Source organism: Phacochoerus africanus, chromosome 14 (genome assembly GCF_016906955.1).
Source record: "Phacochoerus africanus isolate WHEZ1 chromosome 14, ROS_Pafr_v1, whole genome shotgun sequence".
NCBI lineage: Eukaryota > Metazoa > Chordata > Mammalia > Artiodactyla > Suidae > Phacochoerus > Phacochoerus africanus.
Window position 1 is genome coordinate 18,422,295 of NC_062557.1, and position 10,562 is coordinate 18,432,856.

The 10,562-nt window shown below is 56.4% G+C and overlaps 1 protein-coding gene across 6 annotated transcripts; it reads right to left on the reverse strand.

Annotated features, from left to right (window-relative positions):
- Positions 1-166: 166 nt before the first annotated feature.
- Positions 167-9,433, reverse strand: ACBD4 (acyl-CoA binding domain containing 4). Of its 6 annotated transcripts, none has more exons than XM_047757881.1 (10): positions 9,342-9,433; positions 8,837-9,236; positions 8,454-8,574; positions 8,298-8,382; positions 7,888-8,008; positions 7,583-7,669; positions 7,206-7,276; positions 7,033-7,108; positions 6,265-6,404; positions 167-1,372 (listed from the first exon to the last, which is right to left on the reverse strand). In XM_047757881.1, exons 2-10 carry the CDS (start codon positions 8,922-8,924, stop codon positions 1,208-1,210), a joined length of 954 nt encoding a protein of 317 aa, XP_047613837.1. In that variant the 5' UTR covers positions 8,925-9,236; positions 9,342-9,433; the 3' UTR covers positions 167-1,207. The 6 variants fall into 6 exon arrangements, with proteins under 6 accessions (XP_047613837.1, XP_047613839.1, XP_047613838.1 ...); XM_047757883.1 differs by lacking the exon at positions 167-1,372 and adding an exon at positions 2,298-2,560; XM_047757882.1 differs by lacking the exon at positions 167-1,372 and adding an exon at positions 2,298-2,563.
- Positions 9,434-10,562: the final 1,129 nt, after the last annotated feature.

The following is a 10,562-nucleotide window of genomic DNA, read 5'->3' on the forward strand; positions in this document are numbered from 1 at the left end:
GGGCCAGAGGTCCAATCAGAGCTGCAGTTGGGGCCCATGCCACAGCAACACCAAATCTGAACCACCTCTGCAACCTAAGCTGCAGCTTGCGGCAATACTGGATCCTTAAACCACTGAGTGAGGCCAGGGATTGAACCCACATCTTCACAGAGAGGTACGGTCCTTAACCCACTGAACCACAACAGGAACTCCTGGATTTAGTTCCTTTTCATCCCCAACAGCTTCAGCCTAACTTAGGCTCTTATTTCTTCCTTTGGCAATGATTTGATAAGAGAGCACAATGATGAATAAAGTATCATCCTTGCTACTCAGGGACTGTTTGGAGAGACGACCCAACCACAGTAAGCCAGAATAGCAAGTGAAGAAAATCCTGGTGGGAGTTTATGAGCCAAATTGCTTAGGAGTTGAGAATTGTGGACAGATTTCATGCAGGAGATGACTTCTTGGCTGTCTTTGAGTAGCATGAAGTAGGGCATTCTACAAAGCACATGCAACTTGTCCAAAGAAAGGACCTGTCTGGAGACTCAGGAGCTGTCCTTGGGGAAGCGATGATGGGCACGCCCAAAGGGAAAAGGCAAGCAACAGTGCCCCTGGGGCACCTCCAGATGTTTTGAAATTGAACATCCTAGCCTGTTTCCCTGAGCTTTCAAGAACTCTGAAAAGCCTGCCCCTCCTCTGTCCTGCTCATCAGTTGCAGGTGCCCTGAGAGCAAGAACTGCCCCTCATACTGGGAGCTCCCTGAGGTAAAGGGTTTTTGCAGAGAACTCCACAGTCACAGTTTCAGACACCAGAGGACTCCTGGCTATCCTCAGTCAGGGGCTTTGGAAGGTACAGCTGAGCCCAGCCTGGTCTACTGGATAGGGCTCAGCTGCATGGGCTCATTTGTCCTATTAGGGGAGGCGTGGCCAGACTCATGGGTTGTGGAATTCCAGAATTCTATGAAACAAGAGGCCAGGCACCCTGCTATTAGCTGAGGTTTAACTCTTCACCAGGCATTTTACATGTCCTGCTCATATAAACCCCTGGACTGCCTTTACAACGAAGAGATCCTCGTCGTTATTCCACAAATAAGGTGACCCAGGCTCAGAGCAGTTAAGAGTCTTGCCCAGGTCACACAGCTAGCAAGTGGTGGAGCTGGCTTCTGCCCCAGGCCCGCATCCCCAGCACCAGCTTGGACCCTCTCTCCCTCCCCTTCAGTTGTCCATCTTCACACAGGGGTTAACTCAAAATGTTGGAACCAGAGCAGCCCACAGCAGCTGGTGGCCCCCAGGGGTCTGTGCTCACTCGGGGAGGGGCGGGGACGAAGCTCCTGCAGGCCTTGGCCTTCCAGAAAGTTCCCTGGGCGCGGGAGAGGGCTCTGGAAGCGAGCAGCCTAGGAAGGGGAAACAGGCAGTGGGCACTTACAGGGCCAGGGTCTCAGGTCCCTGGCCCTGCGCCGCGCGCGCGCGCGCGCCCTGAGCAGGGAGCAGCCGCCCTTCCTTCGGGCCGGGAAGAAGCCTGTGCCCAAGCCCCGCTGGACTCCTCCGGCCGCCCCCAGCTCACCGGTCCCTCGCACTCCTGTCCCCGACGGAAAGAGGGGCAGGGACGCAGCCTCGGCCCCACCCCCACCCCCGGCTGAGGGCCCCCACCCAGCCCTGGACGCGCCCGCAGCCCCTCTGGCCCCCCGGGTTGTGTGCCCTCCACTAGGCCCGGGAGGAGGAAGATGCTCCCTCGGGAACACCGGCCGCTGGCCTCTCCCGGCGGGCCGCGGGCGGCGGGGCAGGGGGAGGAAAGGGACTTGAGTCTCGCGCCTACCGGACCCGCTCCCACCTCACTCCGTGGCAGCCCAGACGGCAGAAGATGAAGGTTTTATTTTATTTAGTGGAACATTCTTTAGTAAGTGAAGACGTCCTGAGTATTTGTGGGGGTAGGGCGGCCAGCCAAAGGGAGCGGACTCCCCTCCCCCAGGGCCAGCGCTCCCCGCCCTTCCCCAACTCTGCCGGGCCTCCTGGCCTCCTCCCGCAGCCTCCCAGCCAATCACTCTTCCAGGCCCCGGCCCAAGTCCCAGCTTGCCCACGAGCTGAGCCTCCTTGGGGAGTGGCAGGGGTGGGAGCGAGTCAGGTGACTTGGAGGGTGGGGAGGTCTGCGGAGGCTGAGACCCGGCAACCCCGCCCCCGAGCCGCTGGCCAACCCCGAATCGGGGCCGGGCACAGCCACCCTCGGGAGCTCGGGTCGGGGGTGAGGGGGGAGAGTCTCTGTGGAGCTGCAGGGGAAGCGGGGGTCTTACTTGGCCTCCTTTTAGGGGAGAGGTGCCAAGGCAAACCCGGATCACAGCCAGAAGAGGGTGGGAGCTGAGGTCAACGCTGTTTTCCCCCTAAACCCATAGGAAGGCTCAGGGCACAGCAAGACAGGGCTCAGAGCCTCCTCGGTTGGCTGCGGAGACCTCCGTCGTGGAAAATCACCTCTTCTGGGTCCGAAACTGTCGCAAGAGCCACTGGACGATGAAGGGCCACAGGAGGAAGAAGAGCAGAGTGGGACCGGAGAGCCTGAGGGGCCAAGGCCTGGCACTGGGTGGGGACTTCTGCTGCCAAGAGGAGGGAGTCAGGCTCCAGCCCAGGCCTCAAGCACAGACTGGGCCCTCCCTAGGATCTTGCTTCCAGAACTCAAGTGGGAGCTTCTGCCTCCAGCTCCCCAGCCTGAGGACTGGGGCTCCCAGTGTGTCCCTGACATGCTGAGCCCCAATTCCCACATCCTCCTCCCTGGGCAGGAGCCAAAAGGCCAGAACGGTTGCCAGTGGAGGGACTAGCTTCCAGGCTATCTCCTCTGAGCCACAAAGCAGTGATCCTGCTGGTACGGCCCGAAGACCCCATATTGTAAAGGATGTGCCACATCTTTCAAATGAGGACCCCGGATACTCAGATTTTAGTTTCTAAGTACCATTCTTTGCCGAAAGGAGGCAGGGCTCCTTGGAGAAGTGGCAGATTTCAGGTCTGGAGCAAAGAAGGTAAATGTGGGATGCCTTGTACCAGGAAGCAGGGAAGCTTTTAAAGATTAATGAAGCCAGGCATTCCCGTCATGGCGCAGCAGAAACGAATCTGACTAGGAACCGGGAGGTTGAGGGTTCAATCCCTGGCGTCACTCAGTGGATTAAGGATCTGGCATTGCTGTGAGCTGTGATGTAGGCCAGCAGCTACAGCTCTGATTCAACCCCTAGCCTGGGAACCTCCATTTGCCGAGGGTGTGGCCCTAAAAAGACAAAAATAAATAAAGATCCAAGTTCCCGTCATGGAGGAGCAGAATCGAATCTGGGCATCAAAAAGAATGATGACTGCAGTTGACTGAAATACTGAATCTTTAAAATCCATGAGTTCGTAATGATGGCCAAAAAGAAAGTTGAAAATATATCACCATTGAGGTGACTGTTAAATCAACTCCTTACTTTAAAAACAGATAATTACGAGTTCCTGTGGTGGCTCATCGGAAACGAATCTGACTAGCATCCATGAGAACACAGGTTCGATCGCTGGCCTCACTCAGTGGGTTAAGGATCCGGTGTTGCCCTGAGCTGTAGTGTAGGCCACAGACATGGCTCGGATGCTGCGTTGCCATGGCTGTGGCATAGGCCAGCGACTACAGCTCCGATTCACTGCTAGCCTGGGAACCTCCTCCATATGCCATGGGTGCGGCCCTAAAAAGACAAAAATAAATAAATAAATAGATAGATAGATAAAAATAGATAATTAAAGAGAAAAAAAGCACTCATTCTGTCCTTCCGTAAGGCTCTGTATTTCAGGGAAATCCTAGATAATCGGGGAAACTCTATAGAAAAATGACAGCTAATAAATGTTAAAGGAATCATAGAATTTAAAAGCCAACCCTTTTTTGCTACCACTAAATAAATTATTGATCCAGGTAAGGATTATCCACCAGTTGTCAAAAACTGTGTGTCACATGGGGTTGAGGGGGAACTGGCTCTTCCCTGGTTGCAGGTGGTGGGATCGGACTGTCACCCCTTCATCCCTGCTAGGGGTCCACGCTAGAATCATTCCTGGTAGGACATCCACACACTTGTCCCATGATGGGAAGAACAGCACCTCTGATGTAATCTGGTCCTGTAAACTAGCCACGAGCCCGTCCTCAGACAGACCCCAAAAGTAGAACATTCTCCAGAACCACCATCCAGACTCAGCAGCAAGTCAGTAGCAAGGAAAAGGGACAGTCTAGACTAAAAGAGTCTTAAGGACAGAGGAACCACATGCAGCATGTGCTCCGGGCCTGGACAGACAGGGAAGCTGGAAAAGGGGATTTGAATTCAGACTGGGTATTTGAGGATATGAAGGAATCAATGTGTGTGATAAAGAATTATTTTTGCTAGGTAGTAGAATGTTCTTATTTTTATTTAATTTTAATTTTTTGTTGTTTTTTTTGTCTTTTTTTTGTTGTTGTTGTTGCTATTTCTTGGGCCGCTCCCGCGGCATATGGAGGTTCCCAGGCTAGGGGTTGAATCGGAGCTGTAGCCACCGGCCTACACCAGAGCCACAGCAACGCGGGATCCCAGCCGCGTCTGCGACCTACACCACAGCTCACGGCAACGCCGGATCGTTAACCCACTGAGCAAGGGCAGGGACCGAACCCGCAACCTCATGGTTCCTAGTCGGATTCGTTAACCACTACGCCACGACGGGAACTCCTAATTTTTTGTTGTTTTTTTAAGGCTGCACATGTGGAAGTCCCCAGGCTAGGGGTTGAATCGGAGCTGCAGCTTCCGGCCTATCTGCAACCTACACCACAGCTCAAGGCCATGCGGGATCCTTAACCCACTGAGCAAGGCCAGGGATTGACCCCACATCCTCATGGATCCTAGTTGGGTTCATTAACCACTGAGCCACAAAGGGAACTCCTACTCTTATTTTTATTTTATATTTTATGTTTACTGTTATTACTTCTTCTTTTTTTTTTTTTTTTTTTGCTTTTTTGGGCCGCACCCACAGCATATGGAAGTTCCCAGACTAGGGTCGAATCAGAGCTACAGCTGCCGGCCTACGCCAGAGCCACAGCAACGCAGGATCTGAGCCACATCTGTGCAGAATCCTTAACTCACTGAGCAAGGTCAGGGATTGAATCCACAACCTCATGGTTCCTAGTCAGATTTTGTGCCGCTGAGCCACGATGGGAACTCTTTTTTTTTTTTTTTTTCCCTTCTTTTTAGAGATGCAAACCCAAGTAATTTCAGGGTAGAAGTCTTTAAAATCTTCAGGATGTGAAATCAGTAAGAAGTAAACAATAAATAAGAACTTGGGGGTGAGTGCTGACAGGTGGCTCTGAGGGAGGTCCTGCCACCTTGTCCGACACCCGCTGTGCCACAGGGGTTAAGAGTTGCCCAAGTGATTACCCCATATCCAGGGACTTGGCCCTGACCCCTCATCTCCTGCCTCCACCACCCCAGGCTTCTCAAAAGACTCACTCATAGTTAATGGTGGTTGCCAGCTTTGGAGGGAGACAGACCTAGGGCCGCTACCAGCGCCATCACTTGATGTCGATCGTAATAATAACAACAACAACGAAGCCCACTTGAGAAGTGTTTCCTGTGTGTTGGGTGCTACAGAAGCACCAGCACGCATCACCTCATCTAAGCCTCTCCGCAGCTCTGTGAGGTTCTTCTGGGCTGTGTGCCCTCAAGTAAGTTACTCAACCTCTCAGAGCTTTAGTTCCTTCAACTGTACAAGGGGAGGGAACGCCACTTTCATTGGTTTGTTGTGCGGATTAAATGAGATTAAATGCCAAGTAATGTTTGGCACCCAGGTGGGGCCCCAGAAATGACTGCTGTGACTTATTTTGCAGAAGCCGAGGGCTGAGGGGCAAGCAGACCTAGAAACTGAGAGGAGAGAGTGAGGGAGGCAAGCGCTGAATTGTGGGGGGTGGAGACCGTAGATCTGGAAACCGAACAAGTCCTGACTGAGAGGCAGCAGGCACCCCTCGGCACCACTGCACAGAGCAGACACATTCTGGCCCTTCCAGCAGGTGGGATTTCATCAGTCCTCAGCGTCTCTTCAGGCAGAGGGAGGTAAGAGCAGGAAAGGAGGGTCTTTCCCACCCTCCCTTCCAGGGTGGAGGCGCCTCCGACCCCTGACTTTGGCGCCTGCACCCCGAGTCGCACCCTTCTCTGGAGCAGGCGCAGGTGTGGGCAGGTAGACACGGGGACAGGGGCAGAGGTTGGCCGGACAAGGCGCACAAAATAGGGACCATCACGTTCCTGCCCCAGACTGGCCTTCGTAGGGGGCTCACCTGCTTGGGGGGGCCGGGCACGCCCTCCAGGCTCCGCAGCCTGCCCTGGACGTCCCGCATGCTCTCCTGCAGTGCCCGTACTGTCCCCACCAGCCATGCGTCCAATTCCTGGGACCCCGGTGGGCTGCCTTCTGCCTTCCCTGCAGAGACAGACGCGGACGGAAACTCAGCCAGGGCCAGGGTGCTGGCGCGCTGAGGCCGGGGGAGAGGGGAGCGAGTCCTGTAAAGCCCATCCACGTGGCTGAGCTGCCAGGGGTTTGAATCCCAGCGCTGCTACTTAGCTGGGTGACTGTGGGCAAGTCGACAGCTTCTCTAAGCCTCGTCTGTCATCTGAAAATTAAGTCATCTCCCTCTCAGAGCTACTCCCTCCGAGGAACAAGGAGAAAATATGGGGCAGGGCACATGGGAAGTTCTAGAAAGGGACAGGACACACCTCAATGTTGTCCTTTGAGAGTCCCAAACGGGAGGCCCAGAGAGAGAATGCCTCCCAAGGCCATGTCGCCATGTAGGTGTAAAAGAGCTAGGCCAAGACTCCCACGCCAGCCGCCTGCCAAGGGTAGGGACTCCTGGTAGGCCTTGGAGAGGAAGCTGGGCAGGGGCTCTGCCCATCTGGGCCAGTGCCTGGCTGTTTGGCAACTCTTCCTGAGCAGAGGCTGCTCCCTCCAGTGCCCAGCGCTGGACTTTCACCTCTGCCCAAGACAGCAGCCAGGGGAAGGCCTAGGGCACTGGAGCCCCAGGGAAGGGGTGGCAGGTCAGGCAAGGGCTCACCTTTCCCTGCAGGAGGCTCCGGGCTGTTCCTGGTGTCGAGCTCTCCCCCATGGGCACTCCACTGCTCTGCGCAAACCTGCCGAGACGAATCCCAAAGTCCAAGGGGGTTGATGGGAGCAGCCAGGGCACAGTGGGGAGGGGACGGGAGGGGAGGGAATGGGGGTTGGTCTCACCAGCTCAGGCTCCAGCTGCTCCAGGGAATCACAAAAAACCTCAGAGTCCTGGTCCCTGGGGGGCTGGGACTCTGGGGATGGGATAAGTAGGGTGAGCAGTAAGAGGGAGGCCATGGAGGGAGGGAAGGGGGGGTGCAACTGGGCAGAGGCACCTGTTCAGGGGACACTAGCGATACTGCCACAGGAGGCACAGATGGGTCCCTGAGTGAGACCCTGGACAGGAACCCTGGCACCTGCCCCGAACTTTGGGAGCACAGGAGGCCTCTGGGCATGAGATGTGACAGGCACAGCATGGCATCTAGCCTTCTCCCTTCCACCCTGTTCCCCCGTACCTCTGGCCTGGGTTTGGCCCTCGGCCCTCCTGCCCAGGCACTGACCTGGGCTTGGGGGTGCTGGTTCCTTGGGGAGGTGGGGAGCTTCTGGGGCAGCCCCAGCATCTCCATTCAGTATCTGCTCTTTCCAACCTGAGGAGACACAGCACCCAGAGGTGGGGCCAGGAAGAGGTCAGGTCGCTGCTCCCCACTGGCCTTGGACTCTGCCTGAGGCCACCCCATCAGGGGCACGACATGGGGTCCTTACAAGGACATCACCTAGAGCTCTCTGCCCCCAACCCCCTCCAACTGAGCAGCCCCCTAAGATGGTTCAGTCAGCACTCAAGGAGCTCCAAGCCTGGGGGTCTGACCTGTGATCCTTCTCAGGAAGGTCTCCGGGGGCCTCGGCATGTCAGGGATCACCTGGTACAGGGGCTCGAAGTAACCAAACATGTCCCCTGCCACTTCGCCCAGGGGCACCGTGTCGATCACCTGCGTGGGAAGGAGGGTCTAATGGGGAAAGGCTGGCCCCTCTCACCACTGTCCTCCTACCCCCTTGAGCTGGGCCACCTCCACCCTGCTCCTGCCCTGTCACACGCCTCCACCTTGTGCCCAGACAGGAACCAGAGACTGGCAGGGGTGGGGGAACAGCGTGCCAGTGGTAAGCTCCAGAAGGGTATCGATGTGCTGGAAACACAATGGGGGTCAGACTGGAAGCTGGGGCAGGCCAACTGGCTGAGAGCCTGGGCACAGAGAGGGGTCTGCAGCCGCCTCTGCCTACCTTCTGTGCCACCAGCTTCATCTCAGTGATGTAGGCAGACATGGCCTCCTCCCTGCTCATCTTGCCCAGGCTGTTCCAGGCGTCCCTGGGGGGCAGAGGGTTGTGAAAGGCTGGTTGACAGTTGAGGCTTGTTTGGCCAGCAGATAGGGAGCTCACCATTTATAACGTCCAATAGGGTCCCAGAACCCAGGCCGGGGGACCAGGCAGGGACCCACGGTAGCCTGCTTGTAGTAACTGTAGAATCGCAGCATCTCTTCGTAGGATGGGCGGTAAGAGCCTGGGCAGGGGGTTGGGAAGTGGAGGGCAGAGCATCACCTCCAGCTCCAAGAGGATGGAGGTGGGCGAGACCCACTCTTGCAGAAGCAGAGGTCTTGAGGGGTCCCAGCCAGGGCAGCTTGACGGGGGCGGGGGGGCGGGGTGGGGGGCGGTCCGGGACAGCCCAAGCAAGGATTTGCCTGCAAAAACTGCCGGGATCAGAGCCTCCTGGGTGGTCAACCCCAGTCGTTTCAACCCCCAAACGTAGATGCCAGTACCCTCACCGTTCTTAGGCAGGTTCTGAATGACGCTGACTGCAGCCTGGAACTGTTTCTGGCAGTCCGGTTCTGGACTTTCACTCTCAGTACCCATACCCAGCTGCTCCGAGCCCTGGGGCCCTACTTTTGAGCGACTCTGCAAGAACAAGCCTGTTGTGAGCAGGCCCCCAGGGTCCCCCGCTCCCGGGCACACACCTCCAAGCCAGCGGTCCACTCTCCAGGGGGGCAAACTAAGCTCTTCAGAGGCCTGAGTGAGATGCCGCGGGAAGTCAGGAGGTGCGGCCGAGGAGACTCCTTGCCCCACGCCGAGGCAGCGTGGGTGGGACCAGGCTCGACGGAGAGGACCTCGGTTGTGGGTGGAGAGGCAGGTGGCAAGGGTCACAGTGAACCTCTAGATACAATTCTCCTAGACAAGGCCAAGGGACAAGCCAAGAGGAGTCAGTGCGGTGCGAACAGTCTCCCATCCTGGTCCCCCACACCCCGGCCCGGAACCTGGCTGCCCGGCACTCACCTTGCAATGCCCACTGCCTGGACACCTGGGTTTCCCAGCCCCCGCACAGAGGTTTCCGACTGACCTCCGGGGCGAGTCTGGCCGGGATGGGGACGCCGAGGAAAGGGGAAAAATTCAACCAATGAACGAGCCTGTTTCATATTTCTTCTATACCTTAACCATTCAGAGCGGCCCTTTCAAAATTATGCAAATAGTTTAGTGGTGCCTCTCCCAATCAGGCAGGGCGAATCTGTGGCTTGGCTCCTCAACCCTGGAGGGCCAGAGACGGGCGGAAGCGCCCCCTGGTGGACATCGGGAACTGACGCTGACTCCTTGCGCCCCCTGGTGGAAACAGGCGTAGCCAGCTGAACCTGAACCTGCATATTCGAGCAATTCAGCTCCTCAGAAGACTCACCAGGCGCTGGGGAGGAAAAAGGGGAATCTGCCCTCAGAACCCCTGAGGGCAGGGGTTCTGGAGGAACCATTAGAGCTGAGTTTTGGAAGGAAGGAATTGCAGGATCAAAAGTACACAAAACAAAGCATTTCTCTTTTGACACAGCGGGTTAAGGATCCGGTGTTGTCATTGCAGAGGCTTTGGTCACTGCTGTGGTTCAGGTTCGATCCCTGGCCTAGGAACTTATACCCCCCGCGGGCGCGGCCAAAAGAAAAAATAATATGGAGGTAAAGACTTAATATTCAGAAAGAATATCCAGAGAGATGTGGAGACTCGAGCCAGCACGGACGGAAACTCTGGGTCGGCCCGGGCTATCTGAGATTGAAGTAGAGCAGCAGGTGGCAAATCTAGGTCCTGAGAAACTTTTATTTTGGGGATGCCACGCTTCCGGCAGCCGCCAAGTGGCAGTGTGCACCCAGCTCTCTGCCCCCCAGGGCACTTTCTGCAGGAAACGCAGATACCGCCCTCCGTGCACACTCTGGTGGTTTCATACGTAGTAAGTGCGCGCATGACACTGTCACCAGAATCCGCACTCGACGCTCATCCACAGCTTGATGTCGGGGACATCTGTCCGGGTACCCTCAAACACCCAGTGGGGGTGCCAAACGGTCCAAGCCTCGGTCCCCAGAACCGAGATTCTGCCCAGGACTCCAGACTTAACGCCCATCTTCTCCAGACCATTCATCTTCGAGCCTTCTACCCCTTTGGGGGCAGCAAGTGGCCGGGCGCGGAGAGGGTTACTCCTATGATGTCACAGCCGGAGCCCTCCTCCCTCCACCTCTCCCGTC